Source organism: Oncorhynchus masou, chromosome 21, assembly GCF_036934945.1.
Source record: "Oncorhynchus masou masou isolate Uvic2021 chromosome 21, UVic_Omas_1.1, whole genome shotgun sequence".
NCBI lineage: Eukaryota > Metazoa > Chordata > Actinopteri > Salmoniformes > Salmonidae > Oncorhynchus > Oncorhynchus masou.
The window spans coordinates 24,900,745-24,919,458 of NC_088232.1; the positions used below are offsets into that span (position 1 = coordinate 24,900,745).

The 18,714-nt window shown below is 42.2% G+C and overlaps 1 protein-coding gene across 1 annotated transcript in view; it reads right to left on the minus strand.

Moving 5' to 3' along the window:
* The window catches only part of sptbn5 (spectrin, beta, non-erythrocytic 5), a 55,975-nt gene extending 40,922 nt beyond the window's left edge, over positions 1 to 15,053 (minus strand). The window contains exons 1-10 of the mRNA XM_064927864.1: positions 14,978 to 15,053; positions 12,411 to 12,546; positions 7,840 to 8,007; positions 7,391 to 7,507; positions 7,052 to 7,209; positions 6,595 to 6,823; positions 3,383 to 3,796; positions 2,924 to 3,144; positions 2,277 to 2,415; positions 1,955 to 2,178 (exon numbers count right to left, since the gene is read on the minus strand). Coding sequence (XP_064783936.1) covers positions 1,955 to 2,178; positions 2,277 to 2,415; positions 2,924 to 3,144; positions 3,383 to 3,796; positions 6,595 to 6,823; positions 7,052 to 7,209; positions 7,391 to 7,507; positions 7,840 to 8,007; positions 12,411 to 12,524 — 1,784 coding nt within the window. The 5' untranslated portion in view covers positions 12,525 to 12,546; positions 14,978 to 15,053. The remainder of the gene's footprint in view (positions 1 to 1,954; positions 2,179 to 2,276; positions 2,416 to 2,923; positions 3,145 to 3,382; positions 3,797 to 6,594; positions 6,824 to 7,051; positions 7,210 to 7,390; positions 7,508 to 7,839; positions 8,008 to 12,410; positions 12,547 to 14,977) is intronic.
* Between the last annotated feature and the right edge of the window lie 3,661 nt (positions 15,054 to 18,714).

The window sequence follows — 18,714 nt, forward strand, 5'->3', positions numbered from 1 at the left end:
CTCTCCCACATTTGCAACATTGTTTCCATATTCAAGTTCGATCTCCAACTGTCCCATGGTAATGAACCTGTAGGGGTCGGAGTACGGACGAGAGGGAAGCAGGCAGCGTTTCTCAGCCAGTCGAAATGATGAATCAGCTGGCATAATTTTTATGGATACATTCAAAGAAATATCAATTGAAAAAAGGTAACAAAACGAAGTGTAGCTAGTTTGCAGTCTTTCCAGCTTCAGGTTGAAGTTATTGCGTTAGCTTTGTTGTTGGCTAGCTCCTTTGACAACAGTGTCCTAACAAGAGTGCTTCTTCGGCTCATTGTTATGCATGTATCCAAATAAATGTCACTACAAAACAGCTTAAACAAATGCAGCTACTGTTGTTATTCTGTGGTTGACTAGCAAGCAAGCAAGGGATAAGAAAGTTAATTTTTATCAATGGAACATTTAGAACAAACGACTAGGTCGCGTCCATATAGACACAGAATAAAAAGACTGAAAGACCCAGTCGCGTCTCTGGCAACCGAACCAATAGAGCGAATAGCCGGCTTGGGTAGCATCCCTAGATTTGTTTAGATTTGATCTTGTGGAAGGATTAAATAATATGAAAAATTAATCAAAATAACGTTTTTGATTAAAATATGTAAATCATTATTTGAATATGTTGGTAACCCGTTGTATAAAAATGATAATGCCCTCTAAACCAATGTTTGGCGGACATATTGGCACAGTTTGCCAGTGTTGTGCCGAAAATCTCCCCCCTTTCAGAATCACCCCCTTCTAATTTCCTTAATGTTGTGGCAACAGTCAAATACTTTCTATAGAACAAACTTCACATCAGAATAGGCAACCGAAATGAATAATTCATATATGTGTGTTATATTAAACATAGAGGAGGGAGTAAAATCTCAAATAACCGGCGCCCGCACATCGACTCTGTACCAGCACCCTCCTGGTATATGTTATTTTTTACTGCTGCTCTTTAATTACCTGATACTTGTATCTCTTATTCTTATGCGTATTCTTTTAAACTGCACTGTTGGTTAGGAGCTCTCAAGTAAGCATTTCACTGTAAGGTCTACTACACCTGTTTTATTTGGCGCACGTGACTAATACAATTTGATTTGAAAAGATAAATAAAAATGTTGGAAAGCAATAAACATTTCAGAACAACTATGGCTGAATTATTATCCTTACACTTTCAAAAATACTAGTTGAATAAGACATGGGAGTGATGACAAATGTTGGCAAAGAGATTTATTTAATAGACTAATACAAAATCAGTAGCGGATTTAGGTACGGGCGACATGGGCAGCCGCCCAGTTCGTCATCTTGCCGGGGGCGGGGGCGGGCGCGGGTGCCTAATGGGGGGTTCGCCCAGGGCGCCATACAAGCTAGAACAGCCGTATACACTTGATACAAATAGCCAAACCGAAAACTGCAGACAAAAATGCTTTCTGCTACTTAGATCAGTGAAATGTAGGCTAAATTGACAACGGAGTGAAGAGCAGAAATCTCAACTCGCAAGCAAGTGGCAGCAATGAAGAACGCGAAGGGGGTGGGGGAATTCTGGCAGGAGGGGAGATTTTCGGCACAACACCGGCACTCAACGAACACCCATGCCAATATATCCTCCAAAACACCAGCTTCTCGGGCATTAGACCCACATCAATCAACATTTACCATTCATGTGGATCTAGATTTGACAAAGCACTACACTACTAATAGGTCTCAATTATCAGTAAGTTCCAACTAAGAACCAATTCAATCAATTGCAGATTGTGTTTACACTGTGTAAACCAATCTGAAACAAACACACCATGAAAGCGGTTTGTCACACAAATATTGTCATTGCTAAGGTACAACCACACATACTTATAATAGTTGTATAAATAAACCTGGGGTTTGCCGTTATCTACAATGTATTAAATGTGGGCCTAAGTTGTTGTGTGTGTGTGCTCACCTGTTCTTACTAAGGGCCATCAGAGAGTTGTACTGAGCATTGAGTGATTTGACCCTGGTCTGGATCTGCTGTGCAACTCGGTGTGTCCCCTTTAAGGCACTGTTACTGATGGCACTCAGAGTCTCTCCATGAGCAGAGATCTGGGTTTCCAGCAGGTCCTGTTTCTGAAGCAGGGCCTCCACCTCCGGGAGCTGCTTCCCAATGTCAGAAGATCCTGCTAAAACCTACATTAAGTATGCAAATTGAAGGATGAAGGATGAAGCATTAAGCGTAATACTGTTATACATTATACTGTGCTGTTTGCTGTCCATCAGTTGTGTACCTGTAGATCTCTGAGCTCCTGGGCAACCAGTTCGATGTCCCTGAGGACACTCAGTGTGTTCACAATGTCCCCCAGCTGCTCTCTCTTCTGCTGCAACTGAACCAGGATGTCTTTCCAGCGCTTTGTGATGCTCACCTCTCTGAAACGACGGACGGAAAACACCAGTGCAGATATGCTTCCTACATGCTCACAGTTCCTATTCAATCATGTAGGCTTTATTTCATTTTTGATGAATTATTTGGACCAATGGGAAACAAACATACTGATTGTTGGAGTATTTACTAAGTATTTACCTTCACTGTCTTACAGCACTGAATCTTACTGTACCTCCGGATGACTTGGAACTTGCTGTGGTAACTGACCCTTAACTCTGGATGACTTAAGTCTTGCTGTGGTAACTGACCCTTAACTCTGGATGACTTGAGTCTTGCTGTGGTAACTAACCCTTAACTCTGGATGACTTGAGTCTTGCTGTGGTAACTGACCCTTAACTCTGGATGACTTGAGTCTTGCTGTGGTCATTTAGTTCTAAGCCTTATCTCCAGGTGACTTTGATTTATTAGGATCCCCATTAGCCATTGCCAATGGCAACTGCTAGTCTCCAGGTGACTTGGTCCTTACCGTGGTAATTTAGTTATAAGCCTTACCTCCGGATGACTTGTGCCTTGCTGTGATAGTTCCCCTTCTCGATGACAGCTGCCATGTCGCTGATGGCTCTGAAGCGAGGCTCCCTAGCCAGGGTGTCTGTCCCCAGGGCCTCCAGTCTCCGGGCCGCAGCCTGGGCCTCCTCCAGGCTGTTTAACCCCCTCAGGTCCTGTCTGCTGATCAGCTGGGCTGTGTCCTCCAGATAGCCCTCCCTCAGCCCTGCCTGAATGGATGGAATAGAATTTTAGTCAGTGTCATAACCCATTATAAGTGTACTATAAGGCATTATAAAGGATGTTATAGAGCATTATATGCATGTGCTTTATAGAAAGTGTAACCAAAGACCAAGACATGCAAGCATTATTATTAAATAAAACACTTATTTCTGAAGTGGTCCTCAATGATAAATCAAATAACACCTAATAATAAAAAACAATAAGTTACAAAACAAAAAACATTACCTTCCTGCCAAACTTCTGGGCCAGCTGCTCCAGTTGCTCCAGCCTTAGCAGCGCCCTCTGGAGGGCGTCCTCTCTCTCATGCTCCGCCCGCTCTAGTAAGGCCCAGTTCTTCTCAATGTCCCCCAGGGTCTTTCCTTCTGGGGGAACATAGGCCCACTGGTTGTTGGCTATGAGCTTGGTGCGCAGGCTGAAGAAGTTTTCCTCGATTGCCCCTCGCTCCTGGTACTTGGGGGGTTTCTCCACGGTGCGGTAGGTCTTGAAGGAGGCCACCAGCTGCTGCATGTCCCTCAGGGAGTTGGGAAAGGAGCGATCGTTGAGCTCCACCACTTTGGTCTTGATCCACCGCAGGAGGTCAGACACCATTCTCTCATACAGGATCTTCTGATCATCTAGCTCCTTCAGGAGACCCACGATCTGGAAGAAGAAGGGAGGGAGTTATTAAACTAACGAATCAGAAAGATACACATGAAACATACAGTAGAACCTCCTATGGATAATGAAAACATATTGAAATAAAGTTCATGTCATTTCATTCAATCTGAAGGCCAGAGGGCACTGCATTCTGCATAATTTAGAGTTTGTGGCTGCTTGGGAGCAATCAGTCATTCTTTACTCTCTATTCAATGATGTCAAACAATGTTTACTACATACACTGCAGTTGCAAAAAGAGTTTTAAAAGGGTTAAGATTGATTGAATTTATTTGACAACAACAACAAAAAATTCATACACAAGGGCGCTCGCCAGTGACGCCTCCACACGCAATTTAAGAAAAATCATCAAGGATAACACAATAAGCTTAAAAGCTTATTTCCATTGTGGTCCTTTTGAAGAGGGAAGGGGAAATGCAACTAAGTTAAGTGGCAATAGTAGTGGCAGACAATGAGACCAAATTGTTGTTTGATTCATAACATCAGATAATTAGTACAATTCCCTTTCATGATAAACAACTATGGGCAGGTACATCTCCCTTGTCTCACACACCATTAATATATAAAACAATCAATCCCTAATATATTCAAGACGATCACAACATGATAAGCAACAGGCACCAAAAGGCAGACCATATGCTATCCCGGGCATTTTCCTTCTCAGCCACATACAACACACTTTTGAGACATGCTACAATTTAATTATTTTTTTTTCCAGTGAGAACTCGAAACTACCTATGAAGGTAATACATTTCACATTTTTCTGAAGATTATTCCAAAGTAAGGCAGCTGAGTATAAAAAAAAGTTTATTTCCCCATACCACTTTCAAAGTGGGAAAGGTCAAGATGCTTAACTGCTGGAAGTTTAAAAATAATCCTAATTTGTTCTGAGATGTCTCTAATTTATTTTGCATTATCTTGTGGGCACTATTGTACCAGGAAGAGCACGCATAGTCAAAGTGGCATTGAACAAGAGCCCCTGACAATGCCCCCATTGCATTCTTATCCATATATTTGGAGGTTCTAGCCAGGAACCTAATTTTATGGTTCAGTTTGGAGATAAGGTTTTGTGCCATGCTCTGCCCTGTTTGATGGTTATCTAGCACAGATCCAAGATAATTAACAGAGTCTTTTGCTGTGGCTACTACGTCACCTACTACCACCTTAAAATCAGGAGATTTCCTCAGTTTCACTTTGGATCCGAACAAGATGGACTCTGTTTTTCCAGGGTGAAGTAACAGCTTATTGTCACATAGCCATTTACTGACATTCAGAAGTTCAGCACTGAGGGCTTTCTCAACCACATTTTTGTCTTTGTGGAAAACCCACAGTGCAGAAGGCCAAATCTCTAAGCCAAACTAAGTCCAGGCATAGCTACACACCTTGCTCACTACACCAGTACATACACACTACACAAGTGGGCTACATACACACGCACTACACCTGTACACACCTCACCCACTATACTTGTACATACACACTAGGCCTACACATACACTACACCAGTACACACCTTGCTCAGTTTCTCCATTCGGGGTCCAATGGTGGACTCCCTCCTGTGTTGCCATCGAAACCATTGATTACTCAAACTGCCACCGAAGGACATGTTATGCCTGTCAGCTCCACTGCTCTTTGTAAATTCTCATAGTGTCAAGTTCTCACTGCCGCCTTATCCCCGACGCAACCTGCCAGTCATCCTTTACTGTACTGTAATACACCTTTATGATCACACCACAGAGGCTCTCGCTCTCCCCCTCAGCACTGCAGAAGCACGTTGCTGTGTCTGTTTCCACGTGTTAGCATGGTGGTGATGATGAGAGGATGATGATGTGTCACCCGGCTTGGCTCAGTCCTCAGGCTCAGTACATTCAAAACAAACAGCACTCCACTCGGTCCTGCAGCAGCTCAGGTCACTCTGGCCACTGTGCTAACATAAACAATGCTAGAACACTGTCCTTCGATAGAGCTACCTGTCTCTCTCTCGACCTCAGATCCACTACAGAGCAACTAACTGCACAGTCTCTCTCACTGACTGGGTCAGATTAAGCCCTTCCTTCCAAGTTGTCAGTCCTGCTGGCTGGGCCCAATCTTGCAGGAGTTGTCAGTCAGTGAGTAGTAGGTTAAACTCAGGTTATGCCCCTAGCTTCCGGCTACAGTGTGTCTCAGTGTCTGTTTCTCCCCACAACGGACAGTCATTGGTCTGCATTACAGGATCGGTGTTTGTACTGATCTGATTAGCTCTAGCAGTAGCACCACCCGTCCTCCCATTGCTCCACAGTGAAATCCCCGGCCTAATCCACAGGTCAGTCAGAGGAGGCGTTGCCTTCATTTAGAAATTACAGTACATTCAAGATTAGGAGAGGTGCAGTTCAACTAATGGCCTACAGAGGGCACCTGAATCCTAGGTCTGGATATTAACGTGTGTGTGTGTGTGTGTGTGTGTGTGTGTGTGTGTGTGTGTGTGTGTGTGTGTGTGTGTGTGTGTGTGTGTGTGTGTGTGTGTGTGTGTGTGTGTGTGTGTACACTGCACAGTGGCCTCGCCTATTGTTTTGTCAACATTGAAGAAAGAATGGATGTTGTTATCATCATCCCAACTGAGCCACCAGGCCAGACGGGCCCATCCCTGACTAGATCTGATGTGGATATGACACAAGGATAAGCTTTCCTCACACATCTTACTATAGATAACCATAGACAGGATGGATTAGGACTTTGGATGCCTGTATGTACATCACCAAGAGAAATTCCAAGTAACAAAGTTTTTGGATTCTGATTCTACTGACCTTGGCCAGTCTCTTCTGGATGGTCTGTCCCTGCTTCATCTTAGAGAAGTAGTGGTAGTAGAGAGAGACGTAGGTCATGACGGACTTCTCATCTGGGTGTTTAACATCGATGTCCTCCACATCCAGCAGCTGTAGGATACCAAACTCATTCTCGGCCAGAGAGAAGGCATGGCCCAGGTTCCTCTTAGGGTCCTCCTCACGAAGACGATTATAATCAAACAAGTCAGGTCTGCGACAAAATGTTTTTCCATTAAAACAAATATGATGGGTACAGTAAACAAAAACTATACATCTGTAAAGTCCTAGGGGAGTTTCTCAGACCCGGATTAAGCAAATGTACTTCTGGATGATTAAAAATCCGTTTTAAATGGAGATTCTCCATTAAAGTAGGCTTAATCTGAATCTTAGAAACTGCCGCTCGGAGCTATCCTGCCATCTTCCTCTTGCTGCTCTGTACCGGTGGGCATGAATGAGGGCGTTGAATGCCAGCCCATTCCTCCAGCTTCCTGAGAAGTCCTGCACATTGACGTTGGAGTATCCTGCTGTCTTACGCTGGCACCAGATCAGAAGAGCTTCCCTGGCAGAACGACGGGCGTTGCTGGCACCACCACTTGCCTGAAACCGGTAGACCAGACTTAGTATGCAGTCTGCATTTCTGGCACTTACTGGATGAGAACAATATACTGTATCACATCTTGTCATTTTAATTAACATTTTCACATTTCTTTGAGCCACATGAAGTTCAGATTTCAAATATAGTATTATGTTCTACTCTTTAAAATGTTATGGGAAATACCTCATCGAGATTGATGGCTCCGATCTGGAAGCGTAGGATGATGATCCACAGCAGGCCCAAGATCAGGGTCCGATCTCCATCCACAACGTTCTCAGGGCCAATCAGATCCACACGAATCTGAAAGGGGTACATGAGAACATCAAATAAATATGGCTATCGACTAGTCTAGATGGAATAATCCAATTTTAGTTTCTGAAAGTGCAAAACAAAAGTAAGCATTCTTGTTCATGTGAACTACTGTCAGAGGCAAAACAATACCTCCAACAACTCAGAAACAACAACAGAACTGTAAAACCAAAAAAAAAATGTCTTGCCCCATGACACTTCACATAAAACGTAGGCCTGTTTCCCTAAAAATTAACCTCAAAGACCCTTGCAGAATTAGTTATAAGATATTTTTGGGATTTCGAAAATCCTTCAGTTCACTAAACTCTGTATTGTGAATGTACCTTAGTCTTGAGGAAGTTGATAGCGATGCTGTTGTTCTCCAGGCAGTGGACCCGTAGGGTGCGTCGGCTGGGAGTGGGCAGCTTCTCCCTGGAGATTAACTCTAACAGACGGACAAGGGGGACCCCTGTCTTCAGCTCTGTGTACACATCACTAAGGGACAGGTTCTCCTGGAGAGGGACAGACAACATGTGTGTGTAAATGGGGGGGGGGGGGGGGGGGGGGTTGTCAAACTCTGATGAAGGTCTATTAAAAAAATACATTGGTGTGAAGTCCATTAAATTGTTGTATGCTGTAAGTACAGTACCAGTCAAAAATTTTGGACACAAATCAAATGTTATTTGTCACATGCACCGAATACAACAGGTGTAGGTAGACCTTACAGTGAAATGCTTATTTACAAGCCCTTAACCAACAATGCAGTTTTAAGAAAAATACATAAAAAAATAAGTAATTCAAGAGCAGCAGTAAAATAACAATAGCGATACTACTGTATATACAGGGGGCACCGGAACAGAGTCAATGTGCAGGGGCACCGGTTAGTCGATGTAATATGTACATGTAGGTAGAGTTATTAGAGTGACTATGCATAGATAATAACAGAGAGTAGCAGCAGCGTACATTTTTAGGGCCTTCCTCTGACACCTACTCATTCAAGAGTTTTTCTATTTTTACTTCTATTTTTACTAGTTTCCACTTTTTATTATTTTCTACATTGTAGAATAACAGTGAAGACATCAACACTATGAAATAACACATATGGAATAATTTAGCGACCAAAAGATATTGGTTGCTAAACCATCAAATATTCAGGATATGTGGGAACTCCTTCAAGGCTGTTGGAAAACCATTCCAGGTGAAGATGGCTGAAAGAATGCCGGGCGAGTGCAAAGCTCTCATCATGGTAAAGGGTGGCTATTTGAAGAATCTTGATTCGTTAACACTTTTCTGGCTACTACATGATTCCATATGTGTTATGTCATAGTTTTGATGTCTTCACTATTAGTCTACAATGTAGAAAATAGTCAAAATAAAGAAAAACCCTTGAATGAGTAGGTGTGTTAAAACATTTGACTGGTACTGTATGTGGAGCATCCATGATCCCCAGAGTGCTGGAGGTTCTTCCTTTTTTATTATTTGCTTTCTGCATGCACTCGGAAACATGATATGTGTGCATAGTTTCTTCTATTCAGTCACATGTTCCGGCCAAGTAATTCTGTACTATTAGTTTTAGTTGACAGCACAGAATGGCTATACTGGACTGTTGAATATATGATCATGCTTCGTCCAGCTAGCCAATTTCCTGCTATTGTAGTAGTAGTTTCAGTTGGAAGCATAGCATGATAGAAGATTTGTAACATGATTTGTAACATGATAGAAGATGTACTGACATAAGTGATAAACAATCACTTCCTGTTTAACAGAACACCTGTATGACTGACCCGTGTTACGAAACCTGTCATGAGACTGCACCTCTGTGACGTCACCTGATCACCCAGCTAACGCGGCTCGTTAGAGTAAAGCTCTAAACCTGCTCATCTCTTCCTTAGAAATATGCTTATGTGATGAAACATTTTGTTCACAGATTGTGCAAGTCAGGAAGGAAACTATGATCAACTCATCATCACCTTCACTTCTGCAAAAATCCAATTCACTTTCTCATACATACTGTGGTGTCTATTTTCAGTGACCTGTGTAAATTTGAGACATTGGGTTAGGAGGTGCAGGAAATGTTAGATTGGCTCCGGCCCAGTCAGCCAGCTGCAGCCAGGGCTATGAGGCTCTGACATCGGGGCCTGTTAGTTAGGCCTGCTGCCACTGTGCTCCATTAAAGTGTGACTCAGACAAGCACCCTTCCCCTCCCTCCCTCCCTCCCACCCTCCCTCCCTCCCTCGGCCTCTCTTTTCTCCTTCCCGCCCTTTCCTGCACCTATCCTCTTGGACCAGTGTGACAGCCACTCCCTAATCCAGACGCCAGGGAAATCATGTCTTAGAACAGATTGCTTTACCTCCTGACAGCCACACCTGGGTTCAAATACTATTCTAATTCATTTCAAATACTTTCTGTGCTTGATTGAGCTTGCCTGGCTTAATGGACCAATACATTAGTCCCAAAACGGCAAAACCCACCACTCCAGGCAGGCAAGAACAATTGCTCAAAGAATTTGATCGATTTCAAATAGTATTTGAACTCAGGTCTGCTGACTGCCTCTCTCCTAGAGGGGTAATTATGGGAGCGCCTATATAGGCCTGGTCTGCCCTGGTCTTTCTGGATCCACGGTGGTGGGAGGCTGGGAGGGGTACCAGGCCAGGGCTCATCCATTACATCATTACACTGGTTATTATACATCACTGTTACAGTATGCACGCCTGCTGGCTCAGGTCTTCGTAGATTTTTACAGTACAGCATAGAACACTTTAGCCTGATCCCAGATCTGTTTGTGCTTTATAGCCAACTCCTCTTTTTTAAAATAAGAAACAACGTGTTGAAAATTTCAAATTGTTTGCATAGTTAACTTACACACAGCTCTGACACACACACACACACTTACCCCACCAGACATGTCACCAGGGTTATTTTCACAGTCCCCAAATCCAGAACAAATTCAAGAAAACGTACAGTATTATATAGAGCCCTTATTGCATGGAACTTCATTCCATCTCATATTGCTCAAATAAACAGCAAACTGTCCTTGAGCTGTTCTTGTCTGTATTATGTCATTATGATTCATGTTTCATGTTTTGTGTGGACCCCAGGAAGAGCAGCTGCTGCTTTTGCAACAGCTAATGGAGATCCTAATAAAATACCTCTGGCCATGTCATGACAATGACCATAGGAGTTGGCAATGCATGATGCTGTACTGTAAATACAGATTCAGGTTGACTTGGTGTGTTTGTGATCCGGGTTTTCTTTGTCGTCACATGCTCCAAATACAACCTTACAGTGAAATGCTTATGTATGGGTAATTCCATAAAAGTGGTGTCCAGTCAAAGGATTATATACAGGCCTCTGCCTGCCATGCAACATTTCCACTACCGTGATATGCAACGCAGATGTTACTTATGGGCTGATTTCGACAGAACAACACTCAGGGGGAGAGAGACGGAGAGAGGAGGAGGAAAGGGAAGGGGAAGCATTTCAAATACATGTGGTGAACCATGCATCTGACTCACATGGTGTGGGTGTGAACAACCATAATGTGCCTTGTTCCCATGCAGGAAAAAGAGGGACATAAAAGAAAGAACAGTGCCCATATTCTGACCAATTATGTTACCTTCAGTTCCTCGAAGAGATCTGACGTGATGGGATCTGAATAACAATGTTATCTTACCCTAGAAATGGAACATTAAACAAAAGCTAATGCTATAAAAAGAGACTCTTTCCTTCCTGTGTGTCTGGCTGGTGCAATATTTATGCCAGATCTTGGATTCTCTCTGTCTCTCCCCCCTCCCTGCCATAGATGATAAAGTGAGGTTACATATTAACCAAGCGTCAGCACTGTTGCCTGTCTAGAGTCCATAAAGCATGATGGTCCCCTCAGCTAGTTCAATCCTCAGTTCTGGCCCTACATGTCCTTTCTAACTGATCTGAGATAAGACGCCATAGCCCTACCCATCTAAATTGCCCCCTGAGGGGATGAATAAAGGTGTATTGAATTGAATAACTTGAGCTTCTTGCCAATTACATTCAGTTTTGCACCATCGGGCTCATATTGAGTACATCTCAGAGGAATGGATAGAATGTAATGTAGCGAAATGGAACACATTTCACAGCTTAATCTTAATCTAATTTTGGATTCATCAAATATTGCTGGCATTGATCTACCACAGATCTATTTCCTTATTACATTGCTATTAGCCAATATTACCTCAGAGCCAACAGCTGATTAGTGTCTGTGAGATAATTATGATTTTGTCAAGCTTCAACATGTTGTTACAGCTTTCACAGATAGTGGCTAATCAGATACTTTGAGGTCTCCTTTATGAAAACAGATTGCAGAGAGAGTGCAGAATACCTGCAGTATGCTGCAAATACTGCATCCAAAATTACACTTTTTTTTTTTTTACTGCAGTTACAGTGCAGTTCCACTGCACTACACTGAGGTTATTCTGCAATTACAGCCTTTGAAATACCAGAGTCGACTGCAGTTAGTGGACTTTTACTGCAGTTTAAAAACTAAAAACCTTTTTTGCCAGGGCTGACTCGGAGGTCAGCCAGCTGCTAAGGAGAGGTTATCAGGCACACTTGTGAAGTGTTGTCTTTGGTCTTTTTCAAGTAGAACCTTTTGACCAGCACCAAGAGTATGTGATTAGTGTATGACATTACTTTGAGACACTTGATAAGCACTGTACTTAAAAAGCACGACAGTTAAAAAGCTGATACGCATGAAGAACAATGACTGAGCAAAACATTTACCCCAAAACAGTTACAAAAGGCATTTTCCAACAAAGGCAGCAGGACTGGGCATTGAGCCAGGCCGTTGTTTAAACCCTAAACAGTTGAGGGAGAAGCAGTGGGTGTTGACACCCACTATAGCCTCAGAGGGCCATTTGCTTTCCTCCATTCCTCTTACCCCGTTCTTGGTGAAGACACTGTTCATCCATTTGGTGTAGGTCTTCTTCTGGACAGCCATACGCTGCTCCTGAAGCACCTGGATACGGCCTGTCTCGAACTCCTCCCCGTCCATCCTGACGGTTATATATATTCACCTGTAGGGAGAGAGTAATATCAACCTCACTACCATTACTTGTCAAATCAGCCTACAGTACCCTGCTCAATGCAACATTTTGAGTATTCGTTCCAATCTCCATATTTCTCCACATCAAAACAAACTATTTGTTGGTTGGAACACTAAAAAAGTTCTGTCTTTGGACTGTATCAATACGGTGAATCTGAAGACATTATCACAGTTAGTCCAACCTAACCCTGCTGATCATATAGTTTTATACCTCCTCATTTCTTTTACTGGCCTATTCAACCAGGACTGTAAAAATGATTGGCTTTATAGATAATATCATCCGGATCATGCCATGCTCTTTGTAGTCACAGGGCAATGCCAGCTCATATCCTGGACTGGGAACTGTGTTTGAAGTCTGCTATTTCCAACATATTTACAGTTGAAGTTGTACATTTACATACACTTTAGGTTGGAGTCAATAAAATTTGTTTTCCAACCCCTCCACAAATTTCTTGTTAACAAACTATAGTTTTGGCAAGTCGGTTAGGACATCTACTTTGTGCATGACAGGTCATTTTTCCAACAATTATTTACAGACAGATTATTTCACTTGGAGGTGTACCTGTGGATTTATTTCAAGGCCTACCTTCCAACTCAGTGACTCTTTGCTTGACATCATGGGAAAATAAAAATAAATCAGCCAAGACCTCAGAAAAAAAATGTAGACCTCCACAAGTCTGGTTCATCCTTGGGAGCAATATCCAAACACCTGAAGGTACCATGTTCATCTGTACAAACAATAGTACGCACGCATAAACACCAAGGGACTACGCAGCTATCAGGAAGGAGACACGTTCTGTCTCCTAGAGATGAACATACTATGGTGCGAAAAGTGCAAATCAATCGCAGAACAGCAGCAAAGGACCTTGTGAAGATGCTGGAGGAAACTGGTACAAAAGTATCTATATCCACAGTAAAACGAGTCCTATATCGACATAACCTGAAAGGCCGCTCAGCAAGAAAGAAGCCACTGCTCCAAAACCACCATAAAGCCAGACTACAGTTTGTAGCCGAAGAACACCATCCCGGGTGTGAAGCACGCGGGTGGCAGCATCATGTTGTGGGGGTGCTTTACTGCAGGAGGGAATGGTGCACTTCAAAAAATAAATGGCATCACGAGGAAAGAAAATAATATATTGGATATATTGAAGCAACATCTCAAGACATCAGTCAGGAAGTTAAAGCTTGGTTGCAAATGGGTCTTCCAAATGGACAATGACCCCAAGCATACTTCCAAAGTTGTGGCAAAATGGCTTAAGGACAACAAAGTAAAGGTATTGGAGTGGCCATCACAAAGCCCTGACCTCATTCTCATAGAAACTTTGTGGGCAGAACTGAAAAGTGTGTGTGAGCAAGGAGGCCTACAAACCTGACTCAGTTACACCAGCTCTGTCAGGAAGAATGGGCCAAAGTTCACTCAACTTATTGTGGGAAGCTTGTGGAAGACTACCCAAAATGTTTGACCGAAATTAAACAATTTGAAGGCAATGCTACCAAATACTAATTGAGTGTATGTAAACTTCTGACCCACGGGGAATGTGATGAAATAAATAAAAGCTGAAACAAATCATTCTCTCTACTATTATTCTGACATTTCACATTCTTAAAATAAAGTGGTGATCCTAACTGACCTAATACAGGGAATTTTTCCTACGATTCAATGTCAGGAATTGTGAAAAACCGAGTTGAAATGTATTTGACTAAGGTGTATGTAAACTTCTGACTTCAACTGTACTTTTTGGACTAAGATAAACAAAATCCATAATTTTTTGTAGTAGGTTTTAGCTGGTGCTTACTTATACTTTAAAGTAACAATACAGGCTATTATTCCCACATACATTCAAACTGGACACTATACCGGACAAACCTTTCCTTCTCTCCGTCCTCTGAGATGAAAACATTTCAGTGTTAAAACTGTCTCAACTCAACATCGGAATCCTTCATCTGAGCCAAGTCATGTGACAGCCATTTACATTTTTTTAAAGAAACCTTACTCAGTAACTAGCTAAGACACTGGTGTCTGGTCATACTAAACTACTGTAGTTACAACAACGAGCAGTATCTCATAAAATATATGTTGAACATGCAACAAGGTTAAAAACAACATACATACTGTGAAGTACACAGGATGTACTAAATACTGGCATGACAAGAAGACTTTAGGTAACACAGTATCGGTACTGTAGCAGTATTATGTGGCCTTGTTTTGGAAAAGAAAGCTTTTGTAAGGTAAACTACAGTGTTCATCATGAACCTGTTGTCAACACATACAGTACATACAGTATAACAAGCATTATCTCTTGAATAATGTAAATAAATCACGGAAGACAAATCTGGAGATACACAGTAAACACGAGAGAATCGTAAGCCCATAGGAGGAAAGATATGGCTTCTTTGCTTACCTTCCTTCTAAAGTATCCTTATCAATTGAGATTGTGATGCACAATGTGAATAAATCTCAGAGACTCTCATCTACCCATCTCGCAGATTTTAGGGGGGGGGGGGGTTCTCCTATCCAGTAATGCGGAAGTGAACTTTGAAACCATTGGAGTAAGGGATTTACAGCATGAACACTTGACTCACCTGACTGCATGGGAGGCAAAGGGCTAGCATTATAGGGCAATTTGGCAGACAGAGAAATATGCTGAATAGGCAACTTACATTGCAGAAAGGGGGCGTGAGAAGGAAGTAGATGTGGATTCTGATTTGATCTAAAGCACAGTCGGGGCAGGATTACCGACCGTGCTTTTGTGGGATTTTAGGGTCGTTGCCCCCCAGATAGCATATTAACATGTAATAATCCATGGCAAAAATGGTTTAATTGCAGGAAATTAGCTTTAAAACTGCAACATTTTGTCTCAAGTTCATGGCAAAATGTGTAAAATAACAGGAAGTTTAAAAGGTTTCCCAATAATAATAATTCTGGGTGGGGGGCCCCTGGTAGTTGGGACCACATGTCCCGGATTGTGAGGAACAATCCTGCATTTTGACCCTTGTCCCGGAACCAAACAACCAGGTCCCGCATTGTAACAACAAATTCAAACACCACTAATTTATATTAAAAAAGTAGATTTGTCCCGTATTTCAGTCAGACGTTTGAACCAGTCTCTCCAATCGTTGTTCAGATCTTATATTCTGCACAGTGGAAGACGAGACGTAGGCCAATGCCATAGGCCTATCGGTCAAACAATCATATTTCTCAAATCCTTTTGGGATAAGTTCCAGCTAAACTTGGAGAGGACAGTTAGGCCAAACAACTTACAAAAAACGTACTTCTGATGAAGAGCTTCAAAAATAAATAGGCGTATTAGACTGAAATATAAGGTAATTTAAACAAAATTTGTGAGGCTCTCCATGCTCATTCCACATATTCGCTACAACTTCACTCAACCACTGTTTTAGAAGTCTTCTTTCCTAATGGTTTCACATTCCCCGAGACCAACCAGAAATGTTTCCTTGGCCAAATATTCACAGATTTTCATAAAAACAGCCACACATGGGCTCTCTCGTTTCTGGATTATCACATTTTGCATGAGGAAAAAGAGTAGCCAAGGCTAGGTGTGCTTCAATTTCTGGTTAAAGTTAGATCAAATCTGAATCAATTTCTTGGAAGATCAAATAATCATTCATTAGTATTCAACATAACCAAATATAATAGCATAGTATAACATTACTGCTACACCAAATACACCACCTTATTCCTTGAGATTTTTGGATTGGTTAGCTGAATATTCCCACAAAAAAATGAATGCAGCCAAAACTCAACACGTACCACTAGGCAGAATGTGCTTTGATTGAAACAAAATACAGGAAGGCTATATATACACACAGTCGTGGCCAAAAGTTTTGAGAATGACACAAATATACATTTTCACAAAGTCTGCTGCCTCAGTTTGTATGATGGCATACTCCAGGATGTTATGAAGAGTGATCAAAAGACAAGGTGAGCGCTACCATGAGTCCTGTGTCATGCCAACAGTAAAGTATCCTGAGACCATTCATGTGTGGGGTTGCTTCTCAGCTAAGGGAGTGGGCTCACTCCCAATTTTGCCTAAGAACACAGCCATGAATAAAGAATGGTAACAACACATCCTTGGAGATCAACTTCTCCCAACCATCCAGGAACAGTTTGGTGACAAACAATGCCTTTTCCAGCATGATGGAGCACCTTGCCATAAGGCAAAAGTGATAACTAAGCGGCTCAGGGATAAAACATTGATTTTTTGGGTCCATGGCCAGGAAACTCCCCAGACCTTAATCCCATTGAGAACTTGTGGTTCTCAAGAGGCGGGTGGACAAACAAAACCCCACAAATTCTGACAATCTCCAAGCATTGATTATGCAAGAATGGGCTGCCATCAGTCAGGATGTGGCCCAGAAGTTAATTGACAGCATGCCATGGCGGATTGCAGAGGTCTTGAAAAAGAAGGGTCAACACTGCAAATATTGACTTTCTGCATCAACTTCATGTAGTTGTCAATAAAATCCTTTGACATGTATGAAATGCTTGTAATTATACTTCAACATTCCATAGTAACATCTGACAAAAATATCTAAAGACACTGAAGCAGCAAACTTTGTGGAAATCAATATTTGTGTCATTCTCATAACTTTTGTCTACGACTATACACTGAACAAAAATATAAATGTAACATGCAAAAAATTGAATGGTTTTACTGAGTTACAGTTCCTATAAGGACATCAGTCCATTGAAATAAATTAATTAGGCCCTAATCTATGGATTTCACATGACTGGGATTCCTTTAAAAAAAGTAAGGGGCGTGGATCAGAAAACCAGTCAGAATATTGTGTGGCCACCATTTGCCTCATGCAGCGCGATATCTCCTTTGCAAAGAGTTTCAGGCTGATGATTGTGGCCTGTAGAATGTGGTCCCACTCCTTTTCAAATGGCTGTGCGAAGTTGCTGTGTATTGGCCGAAACTGGAACACTGCAGTCGTACTCGTACACATTGACCCAGAGCATCTCTAACATGCTCAATGGTTGAAATGCCTGGTGAGAATGCAGGCCAGGGAAGAACTGGGACACTCAGCTTCCAGGAATTGTGTACAGATCATTGTGACATGGGGCCGTGCATTATCATGCTGAAACACGAGGTGATGGCGGCGGATAAATGGCACGACGTTGGGCCTCAGGATCTCATCACGGTAATGCTGTACATTAACATTTCCATCGATAAAAAAGCAAATGTGTTGGTTGTCCACAGCTTATGCTTGCCGATACCATAACCCCACCGCGGGCACTTTGTTCACAACGTTGACAGCAACCAGCAACCCGTCAGCAACCCGCTCGCCAACAAGACGCCATACACGTGGTCTGTTGTTGTGGGGCCGGTTGGACGTACTGCCAAATTCCCGAAAACAACATTGGAGGCACCTTATGGTAAAGAAATTAACATTCAATTCACTGGTAACGCCTCTGGTGGACATTTCTGCAGTCAGCATGCCAATTGCACGCTCTCTCAAAACTTGGGACATCTGTGGCATAGAGTTGAGTGACAAAACTCCACATTTTAGAGTGGCCTTTTATTGTCCCCAGCACAAGGTGCACCTGTGTTATGATCATGCTGTTTAATCAGCTTATTGATATGCCACACCTGTTAGGTGGATGAATTATCTTTACAAAAGGAGAAATAAAAAATGTTTCAGATGGGTTTCAGTGCATCACGTGTGGTTTGACCCATATGATAGAGTTTCCTGTATATTCATAACTCACCTCCCTTTCCAGCTAATTTGGACATTTTTAGTGAGCCAAAAATAAATCTTTAGAATGAGTAAATCACTAGAATGCAACACAAGCAAAAAGAGCCTCCACCTCCCAAGAGAGGAAATTATACAATATCAATTGTTTTTTCCCCCCAATGTTGACAGGCAGGAATTTACACTCAAGCACATCTCCCAAGAGCGACAGACAGTGTTGTATGCATGAGATCTTCGGTTGACTATTTTGCCCCACCCTGCAAACTACGTTCTGAAAACATGAATTGTTTTCATGTCTGTTTTGGGTGAATAATACGGAAATTTATCCAATCATAAATACCTGGATAAAGTGAAATAAAACAGGATTTGCAATGAAGTTTTAAAAGGGACAGCGCAACATTTTTTCTACTTATAGAGAGGA